The sequence below is a fragment of the Natator depressus genome, chromosome 14 (genome assembly GCF_965152275.1).
Source record: "Natator depressus isolate rNatDep1 chromosome 14, rNatDep2.hap1, whole genome shotgun sequence".
Lineage (NCBI taxonomy): Eukaryota > Metazoa > Chordata > Testudines > Cheloniidae > Natator > Natator depressus.
Window position 1 is genome coordinate 15,150,665 of NC_134247.1, and position 18,592 is coordinate 15,169,256.

The following is an 18,592-nucleotide window of genomic DNA, read 5'->3' on the forward strand; positions in this document are numbered from 1 at the left end:
GCTGCAATAAGAGTAATAAATCCTTGTGGTGTAAACAAAGCTTGGCTGGGGAGAAGGGCTTGCTGCTGCTTATCCTTTTTAACAGAAGCAATGCCTTACTGTTGAAATATCACATGGGAGGATCCCATGGGGTGGAGGAGAAGAGAGGGGAGAGAACAACAAGCAGGAGACCTAAAGCCTTGAAATCTCTAAATGGTCTTGATATGCCCTAGAGAGCATCTTTGAATCATTTGCCAAGCTTTGAACTATTGTCAAGGGGAGAAGTTGGAATGGCGACTCAACCTGAACAAAGGCTGTTTGGGAAGAGTACTCTCTCTGCCCTGTTCTACGCCCATCCTGTGTTCTCTGAGTAAACACACATGTAAGCTGCATATGAACATTCTGGCTTCTTCGCTTAAGTATCAGCCTGTTGTGAATTTTTGCCATCGAAAAGTCTGTTTGATTGTAATAGCTGTCTGTGTGTCTGTATTGAGTGGAAACAGGATCCTCTCGCAGCTTGGACTCGCCCTGCCATACTGTGTGAACAATGAATAGTAATAGGCTTGTGGCTGAGTCTAATTGCACGCAGCGGAGGAGGGCATCTCATAATATTTGTCTGAGCATAGAGCCAGGGACGCTAAAGGAGCTAGCTTTAAGTGGCCCATTATGAGCCTGGCTGCAAGGTGATTTGTCTGTCATATGTTATGTTTCAACTTGTTCAGTCAAGATGGACTGGAATCTGGGGTATTGTTACTTGCAGATGAGCTGACCTCAGATTCTCTTCAGCTGAGAGGCAGCCTTTACCCAGAGAAGATGTAGTGCTGCTAAGGAGCACATAACTTCTGGTAAGAGGCTGATCTTGCATTTTCTCGTAGGCTTTAATTCCCTGCAAAATACAACAGCATCAACTCCACACAAAGCAGATGTGGCTTCAGAGGCTCCACTCTGGCTACTCGTGGCCACAGCTATGACCACATGCTGTCTGCAGTGAATGGTATTTGTGTCTATGTTCTATAATTGCAGCACACGTTTGGCTGCAGTTTTATGTAAGACATCAGAAGGGCATTTCCGAGAGAAATTGGGCTGGCAAAAAGGAAATATGCACCTGTGAGACAAGATGATACAGATTATGTGGAATCTTCATTCTTTTTGGCAAATCTCCTTTGACTGCAGTGTGCATCAGTTTGCATGGTAATGTACCTTGGTGCCTGTTGCTATAAGATTCCTTGATGCCAGCTATTATTAAGGTTCCTTAGCTGGTTTAACAGGTCGTTGTGGGCTGGATTGTGAATGCTACCTCTCTTGGCATAAGCATATATAAGCAGCATGTGTTGGATGCAATTAATCATTCCTAAACTTTGTTACAGGACATGAGCAGCTGTATTTACCTATCCTTTGAAAAGAACCCCCCTCTTTCCTTTGCCTTCTTGCCTTTGTTTACTGTGAGTATTTGTCTGTGCTGCCTTGTTGGCACATGGAAGTCTCCTTTGCTCATACTTGTAAAACCAGTTACTTTGAACTAGTTACTTGAAGTTTCTGTGTGGGTTTTCCTGGTTTCACAGGCCCAGGATATTGATTGCCAGAGACACACCCTTTCCCATTTTTACTTTTCCTGTCTGGCTAAGGCCAAAGTTGCTGCATATGGGTGTGATACTCTTTCCTTGCATAGCACAACAGATGGTCGCTTCTAGAGCCGCGGCTCACTTCTTAGCGTATGCGCAATGTGCCTCAGGTGGCATGTGACCAGGACTCATCACCAGATTTGGTCCAATGGTTGGATCATTTGCTTCCCTGTCTTGGGCCAGGGAGTGCAAGGTGAACGCTGATCCATGGAGAGAGCTGTGTACAGATGTTTTACTCGTCTCTGAGAATTGTATCAAGCAAACCTGGTGAAAGGGTTTGTTACATGGGCTCTAATCTTAGATTTATTTGGTGTAGGTTTTCAGATCATCTTGCAGAGACTTTGGTTTTTAAATGTGTTCCTGCTTTTTGGCTATGCTCCTCTCCCCTTTTATTTTGATATTCCCTGCTGTCAAGGTTTCTGTGTCAGACAGCTAGGCATCATTTCTTCACACCTGCTAGTACTCTGATGGCTTTCATTTCCACCCCAATCATGCAAATATACCAAGCACCTCAGGTTTACTCTCCCTTCTCTGTCAGTGGGGAATGGATAGGGAAGAACGCATGCAGGAATGACAATTGGAAAGCTGTATCCTGTGTAGTTGTAGCTGTGTTGGTCGCAGGATGTTAGAGAGACAAGATGTGTCACGTAAACCTTCCTGATCCCCCCGCATCTCGTTCGTCCTAAGGGGATACCCCGTGGCGAAGGTACCTCTCAACAAGGCAGACAAGATCGTCCGGCAGCTGATGAAGAAGTCGCTGTTCCTTCCTCAGAGAGTCAGCAACGAGCTGGTTTATATCGCCCACAGGCATGGAGGTGCCAATGTCCCCCGCATGGGTGACCTGTGTGACATCGCGGTGATCACCCACGCCTTCCGCCTGCTGACATGTCCCGACGCCATGGTAAGGAACATCGCAGCAAATGCCCTCCATGACGCAACAAAGAAGGGGATCGGCAGAGCCCCCTCCAACCAAGACACCGCCAGCTTCCTGAGCGGTTCCCTGGATGGCGAATTCGGACGGGACAGGCGCGACATCGCTTCACTGTGGTCCTGCGCTCGCAATGCCACGCGTCGCCTGGGGAAGCGCATCGGCTGCCACTGGGAGTGGTGCGAGGAGCGCCAGGAGCTGGGAGTCCTGGTGCCGCAGATCAGGTCTGAGGACAACACCATCATCACCCTGAGCGCCAGGGGCATGCTGGAGAGGACCCTGAAGGCAGCCATCCACTCGCTGTACATGGAAGCCCTGAAGCGTAAATCGGACCAGGGTGAAGCCTTCAAAGTGACCAGCAAGTGGGATGCCAGCAACCACTTCCTCGCCGGAGGCGGCTGCACCCGTTTCGCCGACTGGCGGTTCATCCACCGCGCCCGGCTCAACTGCGTCCCGCTCAACGGAGCCGTCCACCGTGGGAGCCGAGACGAGCGTTGCAGGAAGTGCGGTTACTCCAATGAGACCCTGCCCCACGTCCTGTGCAGCTACAAGCCCCACTACAGAGCCTGGCAGCTGTGCCACAGTGCCATCCAGAACCACCTAGTGAAAGCCATTGCACAGCGCCTGGGGGAGGTCGCCGTGAACTGCGCCATCCCCGGTACTGACAGCCAGTTGCGACCTGACGTGGTAGTCACTGACGAGGCCCAGAAAAAGATCATCCTTGTCGACATCACGGTCTCGCTCGAGATCAGGACCCCAGCCTTCCGTGAAGCCCGAGCTCGTAAGCTGGAAAAATACACCCCTCTGGCCGATACCCTGAGAGCGAAGGGCTACAAGGTGCAGATGGATGCCCTGATCGTCTGAGCCCTGGGTGCTTGGGACCCCTGCAACGAGCGTGTGCTGCGGACCCGTGGGATCAGTCGACGCTACGCACGGCTCATGTGGCGCCTCACGGTCTCGGACACCATCTGATGGTCCAGGGACATCTACATCGAACACATCACCAGCCACCGACAGTACCAGGAGGTGTGAGCCGGTACGACGTCGTGCATCAACTATGGGAAAGGGACTGAGAGACTTTTTTCCATTGGACCATATGAACTGGAACCATAAACTCACTGAACATTAAATCCTACCAAATGAGGGTAGATCCATCCCCATCATTGTATCCACTCATTATACTCCACACCTGAATATAGCCATTGTATGGACAACATACCCCCATATCTCAATGTCTGTACTTTGACCGGTTAAACTTTTACCCCCAATCGGGGAGATTGCAGATTATGTATTCCTTACGCCACCCGTTCCTAAACCGAATTTCGCACCCCTTGATAATCTGTACCTTAATCCCTGATAACCAGAAACTTCTATGCTTGAACTCTGTACCGTTTTCTTTTTACTTCAACATTATCTTAATAAAATTATTAAATCTGTTCTTTTATTAGATCAACTTCCTGTTGGGGTGAGATGAGCTTTTGAGCCACAGAACTCTTCTTCAGGCCTGGGAAAGGTGCTCCCAGTATCACAGCAAAATGCAAGGTGGAACAGATTGTTTTGCATAAGTAGTTAGCTCATATTGTAAGGGATCATTCAAGGAAAGCTGATGATTAGGTGGTACCTGCTAATATCTCTAGATACTGGGGCAGCGAGGAGATCATGGTGGGTTCCTTTCCTTTCATTTGTGAACCTGAAAATGTACTGTGTGTTTGATTAGAGATGTTGCAGGTTGAGCTCTGGGATTGTTCTGGGGGTAATTGCTATAACCCTGACTTTCAGAAGTGCTGAGCATCCGTAACTCCACTGAAGTCAGTAGGAAGGAGGTGCAGGTGCTTGGCATCTCTGAAAATCAGATCCGATATTGCTGTAATAGTAATGATGCGCTGAGTTATTCATGGACTATCTGAGCCTGCTCTAAGCTCCTGTCAGGATCTTACTGCTACAATGGCCTGATCCATCCCTTTGCTCCCTCCTTCCTTCACCAGTCTAAATGGTGCTCCACCCAAACCAACCTTCTACATGCTAGTGATACTGAAGTATCCTAGCCCCTAGTGGCAAGTGGAGGTGCAAACCCAGGACTGTACATTGGGATTACACCTTGATATCTGACATGCAGAAAAGACAGAGCTGTTTGCTTACCAGAACTTGCGGATTTTGTCAGTGTTGTACTTTTGGTTTGCTCTTTAAATTTACACTTCTGCTGGCCTTGCTGGGAGGTATAATAAAACCCTGCAGGAATGAGTGGCTGATTTATGGCCTTTGGTTGATTACCTCATAACTGGCAGGAATGCAGAGATGGATTCCCACTTATTTATATAGAAGTGGGGTAATAGAAGCACCAAGATGCTGCAAAGGCTTTCTCTATTCTGCTCCTTCTCAGATCATTGTGGGTGGATAGTGCTTTAAATTACCTGTCCAGTCCAGTGATTTGAGTCAAATGTCCCAGGCCCCATGTAGGCTGGGGCACAGATATAAAGAATAACTCTCCTTCCTGGCAAGTTCTGACACTCATTTTAAACGCTCTGGAAACAATCACACTATATAAATTTCCAACTTGCTCCACATATGTACACACCCCTTCCTTGGGAAAAATCCACACCCTAGGTCTGAATCTTCAGGTTCTACCCATTTGCTGTACTCCTTTCTGTCCTGGAGAGTGACATAAGGTGCTACCTTTGCTGCACTGGCTGAATACTAGAATCCATATCCTGCTGTCCCAGGTGGTGTTGCTGGTATGCTAGGGCAGGGCTTTTTATTTCTGCATTAGGTGCTCTGAGTGGATCATAAAATGTTGGTGAAGTGGTAGAATTTACAAGGTACAGAGCACTATACTTTCTTGTAGCACTGCACTGAGGCACAGGTGTACTATTCTCTCCCCCTTCCCCCTTAGTAGAGGATTAAGCTTGATGATTTACAGAAGCAGGCTAATAATTAACCTAACTACGTTCCAGGCAACACCAGCTCCTTATGCTATACCCGTAATGCCAGCCTAAGATGTTTACTTTCCCCTCCTCAGCTCAGTAGCCATAGGGTTATCTGGGGTAAAAACTGATACTAGTCTATGCTGCCACCAACTCTGGAAGTTAGGTGGCTTTTTGAGCTGGTTTCTTTAAACATTTATCTGACTGCTGTGGTATCCTTTTGCATTCTGTCACTTGTCATCTTTCTTGGACAAGGCCGGGTGAAGAGATTTAAAAAAAGTGGCAAAGTGTAAACTGCATTGTTTGTTTTTAAAAGCCACAGGGATTCTAGAATTGAGTAGCATAAAAAAGGGATTATGCAAACCAAATCCTACTATCTGGGATAGTGTGCTGCAGTGGTGTTGCGTTTTAGTCCCTGTTAACTCCCCATATAGCTGTGCTGTCTCATCCAGGCCTGATGAATTCCGTGTTACTTGCTGAAACAAAATAAAGGACCCAATTCTGATTGGTTTTTTTTTTTTTACACTCTAAAATCCCACTTGTTTAAACATGATTTTGCTTTTTTACTAGGTTTCTGGTGCCAGGTGGTTAAAGAGGGAAAATGAGAAGATTTTTGAGACACGGACATGATCCTGTAAGAGAGAGGCTCAAGCGTGACCTTTTCCAGTTTAACAAGGTATGGTGGGCTCTTCAAATGAGCTTTAAGGGAAACAAGCATGAAAGAGCAAATCTGTCCATAGTCACTGAAGAGAAAGGAGGGAAGGTTCATTCAGGTATGTATGGAAAATCTAGATACAACAGAGGTGGATTGTCTTCGTATGTGGTAAATCAAAGCTGGGGTTTTTTTGGGGTTTTTTTTTTTTTTTGCAATCTGATGCAAACATGTTTGTACGTGTGCATGTCTTAAGCTCTCAGGCCAGTCCTGGGCTTTGAGATACCACATTCTTGGTTTTAGGTCTGTGTCCATGAGAAAACAGGTTACTAGCATTTTCTCTTTGAGGGAGTGAGGAGATTATTTCAGTGTGACCATAGTCTTGCTGTGACTAATACATAGGACTTTCACAGTGTTTTGAGTCTTTAAAGTGCTACACATGTTCTCACAACACCTCTATGAAGGAAGTAAATATTATTCCCATTGTACCAACGGTGTCACCTGGGAAAGGACTGAGATGGAGAAGCTGTGACTTGGCTGACACCACTGAAGGAGTCTCTTGTCAGAGCCACGATTAGATTTTAGGTGTCCTGTTCTCAGGCCATACTTCAATTGGTTAATGCAGAAGTGAGTACCTGGGATTCAAATAGGGGAGGCTATATAGGCAGCTCTTGTGGCAAATGTGACTGCGCTGTTGTCCTGCCAGTTCAGAAGCTGCACATCCAGGTTTTTGTGGAGGTTCCATTCTCTGCAAACAGGGAACAGCCCTCTCTGAGCACTGGTATCCACCCAGCACTTGGAGAGTTCTATTTAGTTAGGGAACCTTGTCTGCCTGTTTGTAAAATGCCGAGAATACCTTCACAGCTATATCTTTCTCTGCTTTGTGATGCTTTCTGACTTTGGTGGTGGTATTTGATTTAGTCCTACAAAGGAAAATGTGATATTTACAAGATGGTGACTTTCTGCCTAAGACACTACTTTTTAGTAATTTATTATTTGTAGTTAGTCACAGTATTTAAGCAAAAATGACCCCTTATACACTCTTCTTTGTTAGCAAGGGATTGATTGGAAACACTTACTGCTAGGAGAATCTACAGTTTGCTTTTCTAGCAAGGAATCCTTTGTCATTTTTTACACCTTTTTCCCAGCAAAGATATGGCTATAAATCTTGTTGTCTTCCATTATTACCGGTAGAGCGATAATAGAAAGGATTTCAGAGAAGCAAACTTTAGATATAATGGAGACCTCCATAAGACTGGCAGGTCCTAAAAAGTCAGACTTAGGGTTTGGCATGTCAGAGGTTATGACTTTGAGGAGCCAAGAGGTTAATGTTTTCTATTGCTCGTGAATGGTCCTTGTTTTCAACATGAAGGTCAAGCTTCATGAACACTTAAGTTTCTGTTCTTTAGCACTTTCATGAATTTATTCTTCAAAAGTCCTCAAATATAATGCCGGATAAGAACTTGTCTGGGAAGGGACTAGTAACAGCTCAGATTCTTTATCTAATTTCAGTTGAGAGTCTACAGTATCTAATCAGTGCAGTCAGGTTGTATCTCTTATGTCTGTTAATCATATTTGTTAAGTACTACTACACGTATTGCTTTTGAGGGCTAATACTATATAACATAAAATCTGGTCACAGAACAGACACAAGGTATTCCCACCATAGTTCTCTTATTGCACATTCTTGTATAAAGGTTAAATGTGAATCCATTTTGTACATATAAATTCATAGTGCTACTTATATGAGTGGGATATGCTGATGCAGTAACTACAAGTAAGGCTACGTCTACATGGCAGTTGGGATGGTGCTTCCCAATGCAGGTAGACAGACATTCACTAGCTCTGCCGCAGCTAACATGCTAAAAATAGTAGTGTCACTTCGGTGGCATGGGCTAGCTGCCAGAGTACAATCCTGCCCAACCCCCTGAGGATGTACTTGCATGGCTAGCCCATGCTGCTGCAGCCACATTGCTGTCTTTAGTGCACTAACTTGAGCAGAGCCAGTGCATGTCTGTTTACCAGTGCTGGGAAGCACCTACCCCAGCTGCTGTGTAGACCTACCTGCTTTCAGGGCCAGATTAATCTTTTGTAGGCCCGGCGCCAAACATATCTGTGGGCCCCCATGGAGGCAATGGAGCATGGCACACAGAGGTCAGTCCCCAGAGCGAGTGGCCAGCCAGGGGCATGGAATGGCAAGGGCGGCCCCGCTCCGCTCAGCTCAGTGCGAGGGCAGTATTTACAAACCAGAAGTTGCCAGACGCACAGTGGCCCACCCGGCCCTGTGCTGCCAGCATGCCCCTTCCCTTTGAGGACTGGCCATGCCGCACCACACAGCCCCCCTGCCCAACATGAACACCACCCCAACTCCCTAAGGCCACAGTCCCCCTGGACCCCCCCCCCCCCAAGACTCACTCCCCCACACCTTGCCTCCCGGCTGCACTCACCAGCCCTACTGGGACCTGACTCTGCCCGGCAGAGCCGGCAGCACAGCCAGGGCTGGTCCCAGGGCAGGGAATTACTCCAGCCCCTCGGGAGGGGTGGGATCAGTCAGGCCAGGGTCTGTCCCGGCCGGGCTCCCTCAGGACCCACTTGCCTGGAGGGCCTCAGCCAAGTCGTCCCATCCCGTCCTGTCCCCACCCCGGGTCTCCCCTGCCCCCACGATTGGCCAGGCTTCTGCATCAGTCCCAGGCAGCTCAGCTCCGGGGCGACAGGCGGGGCCCCACAGATGGTGGGAAGTAGAGACTGTCCAGAGCTGGAGGTGCACTGGGGTCTGGCCAGGGGGCAGAGAGGAGCCAGTGGGTGGGTCCAGGGGGTGGAGAGGAGCCCTCTGCCAGACGGGGGACAGGCCAAGCGGAGCAAGTGGTGGGTGGGGGGTAGCCAGCAGGCTGATGGGGTTTAGGGGCACAGTGCTAGTGGAGCAGGCCGGGGCCCCTTCTGAGCATGAGCCCAGCTCCATGGTGCCATTGGCACCATTGTAAACCCAGTACTGCCTGCTCTAACAGATTTGTACTACAAAAATAAACAGGAGCACTCCAGTGAATAAAGAGAAGGGGACAATTTCTTCTCTTGAGGCTGAGATGTATCCTCCTCCTTCACCCCGATACAGAGCTTGTCATTCTATCAGTATGGGCACAAGCTAGTCCTCAGTTTGTCTAACTTCTTTCCATGCTGGGATGTATGTGCAGTACGTCAAAAGTCGAGTAGTGTAAATACTGACTGATTAGTGTAAGGGAGAAAATTGAATGGGTAGTAGACAGAATCTTGGTGACAAAAATATAATGCCCTAATAACCTGGGGCACTGTCTGTTCCTATTTTGCTGACATTAGTATATCAATTAGAACACAAATTTCTGGGATTTTTCCTTGTACAGCATTTAATTGTTGGACTGTCCCAGAATCCTATGATGCAGAAACCAGGCAAATAGACATGGTCTCAGAAAGCATGATCTTGACATTTCCTCAAATGATGCTTCCTTTTCAGTGCTTATGGGATCTCCACACCTACAGTGTTGTGGTCCTCCAATTAAAATAGAGCTGTATATTCTGGGATGCTTTCTTCCCCTAAAATCTGTCTTGTGTAGCCAGTCATCCTTTGAATCCTCCCAGCTAGACTTCTCCGAGAGCCCTGTTTCATTTAGTGGGATTATTGGACTGTGGCTTTGTGCATTGGTCAGTATGAAAGATTACAGCTATGGAGAAGGATTTTTTTTTTTAAACATTAGCTTTGGCTCCTTCTCCATCCCAGTTTAGCTGTATCTCCTGAGGGTTGTTTCTCATTTTAGACCTGTATCTAACGCCATCAAAACACGGACCTGGCTGATTCTTGCTCTTTATTCAATATTAGATGTAAAATTCAGTAGTTCTGATGTTGGTAATTAGCAGTAAATCACTATAGCTACATACTCAAGTAATGAATTGGCTATGAGGGTGTAATCCCATTGAAATCAGTGGAGTTGCATCTTCTTATACCAGCAATGAATGGGGCTACTTTAAGGACATGCCTCCTGCCTAACTTGATGTAATTGTTCAATTGGGATTTTAAGCATTTTAAAGGCTTATGTCTCCCAGCTTGGTTCTGTCATCTCCTCCCTCTTCTGTCTGCACTCCAGAGTTTACCTGTTGTCAGAAATGGGACAATCCAGAAAATTTTGACAGACTGACCTGTGCAGCCAGGCTAGCTTTCCAGCCTCTCTTCTATTAAACTCTTGTAACAACATGTGCTCTTTAAATAATTGTCTTTCCACATTCTGTGTGGATGACTTGGCTTTGCATACCTCTCTCTGTATGACCAAGAACTACCCTTACTTGTATATACCTGTTGCAAGAATCTGTTTTTAGCTCAATAGGTAGCACAGAGTGAAAGGTTTGTGTACTTGACAATCTACTTTTTTTTTAAAAAAGTTCATCCTGCTTTTAGCATAATATCTGATACCTTTGGCTCAGTCCCAATCCTGCAAGACAAAGCATGTTTAGACTGGCATTGTCTGATTAGATGATAGGTAACACATAGGTGAACCAGCCTGTCCTGCAGCTGAGTTGCCAAACTGGGTTATAGTAGAAAAGATATTACTTCACCCGCCTTTTCTTATGAAATTGGAAGCATTCCATGTCATTTATGGCAGAGATGTGCTCTGCATTTTTTCCTTCTCTTTAACCCTTTTGCTAACTGGTGTGATAGATGGTTGATTTTAACTCACTGAATAAGGAACTATGTCAAACAGATTTAACACCCACTGGCCTCATTGTTGTCTTCAAAGGGAGTATTTAACAAAGATGCAGTTCCTTTATTTTGCATTGTCATAAAACGTTTGAATAGGAATGCAGGGGAGGGAAAGGAGGAGGAACGGCTATGAGCCCAATCCATTCAACTTCAGTTTGGGTTGAGTCAGCTGTTAGCTATATTTGCTGCAAGAAAGTAATGGGCAAAAGTGAAACACCTCTGTTCACAAATGCTGCTGACACCAGGCTTCCTCTTGCCCTGAACTTGAAACTAGTTTTTGCAGTTTGAGGATGAAAATGAAACCTCCTAGCTCACCTAAAAGAAACAAAAAGGTCCTTTTTGCGAAGGGGATAACATTGCTGTCACACCAGTACTTTATATGCACCAGTAAAAGGCTCTATTGTACTCTCATCCTCCCTTCCCCCACTAGAGGTTCACCTGCTGAACAGGTTAAAGTACAGGCTGCTTTCATCAGCCAGACATGAATGAGGGAAAACAGGGACAGCCAAACAGCTGCTGCTTTAGTTCTGGCTTCACTGTACTATTTGCAAGGAGAAAGAAATCCGCAGAGAGATCTTGGTTAATCAGTGGAGAGAGAAATCTGTATGCAAAGTCACAGTGCCAAAGCTGAACACAGCAACAAACCTGCCACAATGTCCTTCCTGCCCTCTTGCCTACAGTAGAAACAACAAACAAACCTGGAAGTGCACACCCCACACCAGTCATCAATGATGCATATTCAAATAACTTCATTTTATCCATTTTCCCCTCCTTTGTTTGTACATGGTCACACTTAAATTGCAGATGCCTTATCTTGTGTTTGTAAAGCAACAGGCACACCTGCAGTGCTGTTAAAATAAACCCATTCAACTGCAGCTAACTGTTTTGCACTTGTTGTGGGCAGGATATTCCTGTATCCTTGACATGCATTGGGACAGGGGTAGGCAACCTATGGCACGCATGCCAAAGGCGGCACACGAGCTGATTTTCAGTGGCACTCACGCTGCCTGGGTCCTGGCCACTTGTCCAGGGGGCTCTGCATTTTAATTTAATTTTTAAATGAAGCTTCTTAAACATTTTAAAAACCTTATTTACTTTACATACAACAATAGTTTAGTTATATATTCTAGACTTATAGAAAGAGACCTTCTAAAAACATTAAAATGTATTACTGGTACGCAAAACCTTAAATCAGAGTGAATAAATGAAGACTCGGCACACCACTTCTGACCCTTGCATTAGGATTTTTGTATTTGCAGCTGGGGGAGAGGAAGACACATGAACTGCATTTCCACTTTTTATAATCAGTGGCAAGCAAGTGTCTATCTTCCAAGCATTTCTTTGCCCTTGGGCCTTGAGCTCCATTAAGTGGACCATATTTAGAAACTGAACAGGCAGAATGTGCTGATAGAATCCTCATAGTTTTATTTCTTGGATCAGGAAAATTTGGGAACAAAGACAACAAAGCTTGTCACTGCTGTTTAGATGAACAGCATCTAAATGGTCTTCTTGACAACCTCTTTTACAGCACAAAAATTACTTGTGTTGTATGTAGCACAGATGGAAAAGAGGTGAATTGATTTTAGAGGTCATGGAATCCAGAACGGCATAGCTGTATCTTTTATTGCGAGGTTGAAATGAACCCATGTGATAGACTTTCATTCTAGACAAGGTGTAGATGTCAGTTTTACCAACAGTTGGAATCATTTCTATGCCTGGTGCCAGCTTATGCTTATCCTAAAGTTACAGAAATCCAGGGAAAAAGCATTTGTGGTATTTAGTGCTGTTTTAATATGGTAGAATACCACTGAGATGAATCAGCTTGCCTTCTACCTCCGTAAATGTGGGTTCAAGTGTGACCTATATCAGTTGTAGCATAAACATTATTAGCTTAGATTTGTGGTTGAATGTTACTGCACTCAAGATTTCCACTGAAGACACCTTCACCGTAGGTGGTGGTAAATGAAATAACTGTCTCTCTTGAATCACATGTGAGCAAACCTTACTTAAAAATAAAACACACAGTCCTGTTACTGAACGGAATCAGTAAACTGAGACTACACTATGGGGGGATATCGATCTAAGTTATGCAACTGCAGCTACATGAATAACGTAGCTGAAGTCAACGTACTTAGATCTACCTACAGTCGAGTCCGCACTACGCAGTGTCGACTGGAGATGCTCTCCCATCTAATCCCCTTGCACTTCTCGTTCAGGTGGAGTACAGAAGTCGACAGGAGAGTGATCTGCGGTGGATTTAGCAGGTCTTCACTAGACCCGCTAAATTGACTGCCAATGCATCGATCGCCACATGTCAAACCCTATTTCGTGTAGACAAGACCTTAGTAATTGGGGAAAATGGGAGAGTATTGTATATTGTTTCAAGGTATGGGTTTAAATGAAATCTTAGGAAATATCACAGCCCTGAGATGTCACATTTCAAGTGATAAGGATTCAAACTATCTTAAGCAGAAAGGAGTATTTGTCCTCAGATAATACTGAGCACCTATGTAGCACACTGTACTGTAAGCTACTTTATATACAGAATCAGCCCACTTTAGGGTGGAGCAATGTTTCCTTTCTTTTCTACTGGTATTGGATTAACCAAATCAGGTAATTGAGGGTTGGTAGAAAGTGTTGCAGGGACTCGCATCTGTGGTCCTTTTATTCCAGATTTATTTTCCATGGTCACTCTATGAAGCTAGTCCTGTAACAGGCTAAGGCCTTCACTGCCAAACTTGCTCCTTGTGCTCATGTGCTGTTGCCCACATTCCTCTCAGAAGGACATGTTTGCATTCCAGACCATTTGCCACCTAATCTTCACTAGTTTTTTAAAAAAAGAAAAAAAAAAAAACCTTGAAATGTTTTTCCCCTTTCCTATGGCTTGTGGTACCTTTTTTGAACTCTTGGTCACATCACAGAGGAAACTGACTGTACACAGAATAAACAAATGAGAGAGTGGAAGAGCTCTTCAGTTTGAGATGATGCTTCTAACACCAGGCCCCATCTACTAGAAAAGGTTTGTGTGTATACTATACCAGCGAGAATGCTAAAGGAAATGCAGTTTATACCAGCAAGTATAAGTATAAGCTTTTGCTGGTATAAATTACGTCTTTTCCCTGCCCTCAGAAAGGACCTTTTTGCCAGTATAACTGCATGTTCACTAGATATTTTACCAGCACAGCTATATCTGTTAGGGGTGAGATTCTCCCTCCCTCTCTTCCCCCCAATCCTAACTGATGTAGCTGTGCTGGCATAACTTCTAAATGTGGGACTAAGGGCTTGGCTACACTTGCGAGTTAGAGTGCATTAAAGGAGCTCCGGGTGCACTAGCTCACTACCTGTCCACACTGGCAAGGCACGTAGAGCGCTGTGACTCCGCGGCTAGAGCACTCCTGGCACTCCACCTCGGCGAGTGGAATAACGTTTTGTGCGCTCCTGCTGGAGCGGCGCCAGGGTGGACACGCTGGTCTGTTAGTGCGCTCTGATCGGCCTCCAGAAATGTCCCACAATGCCTGTTCTAGCCACTCTGGTCATCTCTTTGAACTCTACTGCCCTGCCCTCAGGTGACCAACCGTCAGACCCACCCTTTAAATTTTCTGGGAATTTTGAAAATCCCCTTCCTGTTTGCTCAGCAAAGCTTGGAGTGCTCTCTGTGAATCTTTCCAGGTGACCATGCCTCCATGCGCCAGGCGATCCCCAGCATGGAGCAATGGCGAGGTGCTGGATCTCATCAGTGTGTGTGGGGAGGAAGCAGTCCAGTCCCAGCTGCGCTCCAGCCGTAGGAATTACGATACCTTCGGGCAGATATCAAGGGACATGATGGAAAGGGGCCATGACTGGGACACACTCTAGTGCAGGGTTAAAGTGAAGGAGCTGCGGAATGTCTACCGCAAAGCCCGCAAGGCAAACAGCGCTCCGGTGCTGCCCCTGTGACCAGCCGTTTCGACAAAGATCTGGACGCGATACTTGGGGACGACCCCACCTCCACTCAAAGTACCACCATGGGCACTTTAGAGCCCAGTTCAACAAGGCAGGAGGAGGAGGAGCAAAGTGAGAGCGAGGGTGCTGAGGTGGAGGAAGACACCCCAGAATCCCTAGATGCATGCAGCCAGGAGCTGCTCTCAAGCCAGGAGGAAGGTAGCCAGTTGCAGTGGCCGGTGCTGGGGGAAGGACAAACACCAGATGAGGTTCCGGTAAGCAGCTTTTATTTTGGGAAGGAAGTTATTCGGTGCGGGCTCTTGGGGCGAGGAGGGTTAGGGCTGCATGCATGCCTAGATGCAGAATAGGGAGTTGATGTGCTCTCACATCGTGGTAATCTGCCTCAGAGATCTCTTCAAAGGTCTCATCCAGAACTTGGGCAATGCGCTTGTGCAGGTTTCTTGGGAGAGCCACTGTGGTCCTTGTCCCAGTAAGGCTAAATTGTCTGCGCCACTGTGCTGTGAGGGGCGGGGGGACCATTGCTGCACACAGAAAAGCTGCATATGGGCCAGGGCGGAAGTTGCATTGCAGTAGAAGACCCTCCCTTGCTTCCCAGGTCACCCTCAGCAGCAAGATATCTTCCAGGATGAACTCCTCTGGAAAATGTGGGGACAGTGTTCAGTATAGAGGCCCCCTGCTGCTGTTGGCTCTCCCCAAGGCACAGAAACCCAGAGGACAGTACAGCCATGAAACAATCAGTCACGTTTGACCCTGTGCTTATTCACCATTTTGGGGCTCCTGTGGGTTATGTGCACTCGCTTTGGGATGGGCAAATTTATGCTATTGTGTAGACTGTGCTTGCCCTTAAGTACGAGGGAATCATTGCTCTGTCTGGTGTGAACAATGCTGCCTCTGTTAAGTGTTGCATTTTGCCTTTACAGATGCAACGTTGAGATCTCAGCCATGCATGTTATCACCGGCCGAAGGACTCCAAAAAATCAGAAAGAGGCCACGTAGAAGCAAGGAAGACGTGTTGCATGAAGTAATGCAGCATTCAAGTAATGAAAATCAACAAGTGCAGGAGTGGCAGGACAGTGAAAGGAGGATCCACCAGCAGAATGAGGAGCGCCGGCACAAAAGCTACGACCCTTACCCACTGCACTCAACCCCTATCACCGTGTAGTATAGACATCCTGAAGTGCAGCACTCCTTGTGCAGCACTCCAGACGGGAACACTGAGTATGATAACAGGACATATGCAAATCTGTGATTGTACCGTTCCCCACCCCACCCCCTTGCCCTTTCTGTTTCCCAAGCAGTTGTGTTTCTTTTCAATAAATGGATTTTTTGGCTTTGAAAACATTCTTTATTTTTGCATAAAGTAAAAGATACCTTAGCCCAGGAAAGAAACAGGCACCGCAAGTCAGCGCAGTGCAAACAGATTCCTACTAACATTGGAACCACTGCACTTAACTCCCATGCAGGGCTCCAGACATTTACTGGAGGCTTTCAGCCTCAAATTGCTCCCTCAAGGCATCCCTAATCCTTGCAGCCCCATGCTGGGCCCCTCTAATAGCCCTGCTCTCTGGCTATTCAAATTCAGCCTCCAGGTGTTGAACCTCCGAGTTCCATGCCTGAGTGAATCGTTCACCCTTCCCTTCACAAATGTTTTGGAGGGTACAGCACACGGATATAACCATGGGGAAGTGGTCATCGACTAGGTCCAGCTTCCCACACAGAGTGCCAGCGGCCCTTTAAACGGCCAAAAGCACACTCCACAGTCATTCTGCGCCGGCTCAGCCTGTTATTGAACCACTCATTGCGGCTGTCAAGGCTCCCTGTGTAGGGTTTCATGAGCCACGGCATTAAAGGGTGGGCGGGTCTCCAAGGATCACAATGGGCATTTCAACTTCCTGTACGGTGATCATCTGGTCTGGGGAAAAAAGTCCTGGCTTGCAGCTTCCTGAATAGGCCAGTGTTCTGAAAGATGCATACGTCATGACCTTTCCGGGCCAGCCTGTGTTAATGTCAATGAAACTCCCACGGTGATCCACAAGCGGCTGGAGAACCATAGAAAAATATCCCTTCTGATTAATGTACTCAGAGGCTAGGTGGGCTGGTGCCGAAATTGGAATATGTATGCCATCTATCGCCCCTCTGCAGTTAAGGAAGCCCATTTGTGCAAAGCCATCCACAACGTCATGCACGTTACCCAGAGTCACGATTCTTCTGAGCAGGATGCGATTAATGGCCCTGCAAACTTGCATCAACACGATTCCAACGGTTGACTTTCCCACTCCAAACTGGTTAGCCACCAATCGGTAGCTGTGTGGAGTTGCTAGCTTCCAAACTGCAATAGCCACCTGCTTCTCCACCGTCAGGGCAGCTCTCAATCTTGTGTCCTTGCGCTGCAGGGTGGGGGCGAACTCCTCACACAGTCCCATGAAAGTGGCTTTTCTCATCCGAAAGTTCTGCAGCCACTCCTATTCATCCCAGACTTGCATGACGATGTGATCCCACCACTCAGTGCTTGTTTCCCAAGCCCAAAAGCGGCGTTCCACGGTGGTGAGCACATCCGTGAATGCCACAGGCAAACTCATGTCATATGCGTTACTTGAGTCAATATCCTCGTTGGAGCCCTCACTGTCACTTTGGATCATAAGGAATAACTCGACTGCCAAACGTGACATGCTGGAGAGACTCGTCAGCATACTCCTCAGCAGTTCAGGTTCCATTCCCGCAGACCGAAAGGGAAGACAACAAAAAATGTTGAAAGATGGCACCAAATGTGGACGGAAGCACAAGGATTGCTGGGATGCGAACCGATGCATCATGGGGCATTGGGACAGGACCCAGAATGCCCCCCTGCCCCCTTCCCATAAGCCACAGCGACAGAATGGGAAGAGGTGCTCTGTGGGATAGCTGCCCATAATGCACCGCTCCCAATGCCACTGCAAATGTGGCCACGCCAGTGCACTTGCAGCTGTCAGTGTGGACAGACTGCAGCGCTTTCCCTACTGTGCTCTCCGAAGGTGGGTTTAACGCCCAGCGCTCTACACCTGCAAGTGTAGCCATGCCCTAGGTAAAGGGGCACTCCATTTGTTCTCTGACTTGTCCTGTGGTCTGTTTAGAAATGACATCCCCTCTGGAAGCCCACAACCTACAGCTCTCTTCAGATCTAATTGTAGTTACTATCTTAAGACCACATAATGTTCAGATATCCAGGGTTTGGGCCAACTGTACACTGGCACTTCTGAAGACTAGAATCTGAGCTGTTTTCAAATTGCAGTAGTGCCACAGTTGCTGACTGCAATTTTAAGGAACTGTTTACTCTGTAAACACTTTACATAGGTGTTTATATTCAGTAAACTTTTTACGTTCCTAGATAGATAGTACATATCCACTCCAAACTGTGTTTTGGTGTAAGAATGTATTTATGGCAGTCACTAAAACCAAACAAGCTGCTTTTTGTGCTCTTATCCGCTAGAGTTGTGAACATCTCTTTATAATCAGTACTCTGAGCTAGTTTGATATGGCTTGATAGGCCTCTAAATAGTATGAATAAAACCCACAGTGTCCCCTCCTATGTTTGGGAATTGGATCCAGATTCACTAGTTTTCCCAACTGCCCTGTGGGACGCTGCCTTCTTGGCTGGTATGTTGAGTCCATTATGGGCACTTACCATAAGGCTGCTAACAGGAATTGGTATACAAGCTATACATAAGAGCATAGGTGGCGAGTTATGAGAGCCCGTCGTGCCCTTGCTTCACCAATATTCAGGAATGTGGGCCCGGCTCCACCAATGTTTGGGTTTATATTTTCAGAGCCATCCTGTCATAGAATCAT

General features: G+C 46.6%; 1 protein-coding gene across 3 annotated transcripts in view; it reads left to right on the plus strand.

Annotated features, from left to right (window-relative positions):
* The window catches only part of LLGL2 (LLGL scribble cell polarity complex component 2), a 63,261-nt gene that overhangs the window by 11,024 nt on the left and 33,645 nt on the right, over nt 1-18,592 (plus strand). For 2 of the 3 annotated variants that reach the window (XM_074970769.1, XM_074970771.1), the window contains exon 2: nt 6,021-6,126. In XM_074970769.1, the coding sequence (XP_074826870.1) occupies nt 6,052-6,126 (75 nt within the window). In that variant the 5' untranslated portion in view covers nt 6,021-6,051. Of the gene's footprint in view, nt 1-809; nt 825-6,020; nt 6,127-18,592 lie in introns of those variants that run through there. The other variant, XM_074970770.1, reaches the window with a different exon arrangement.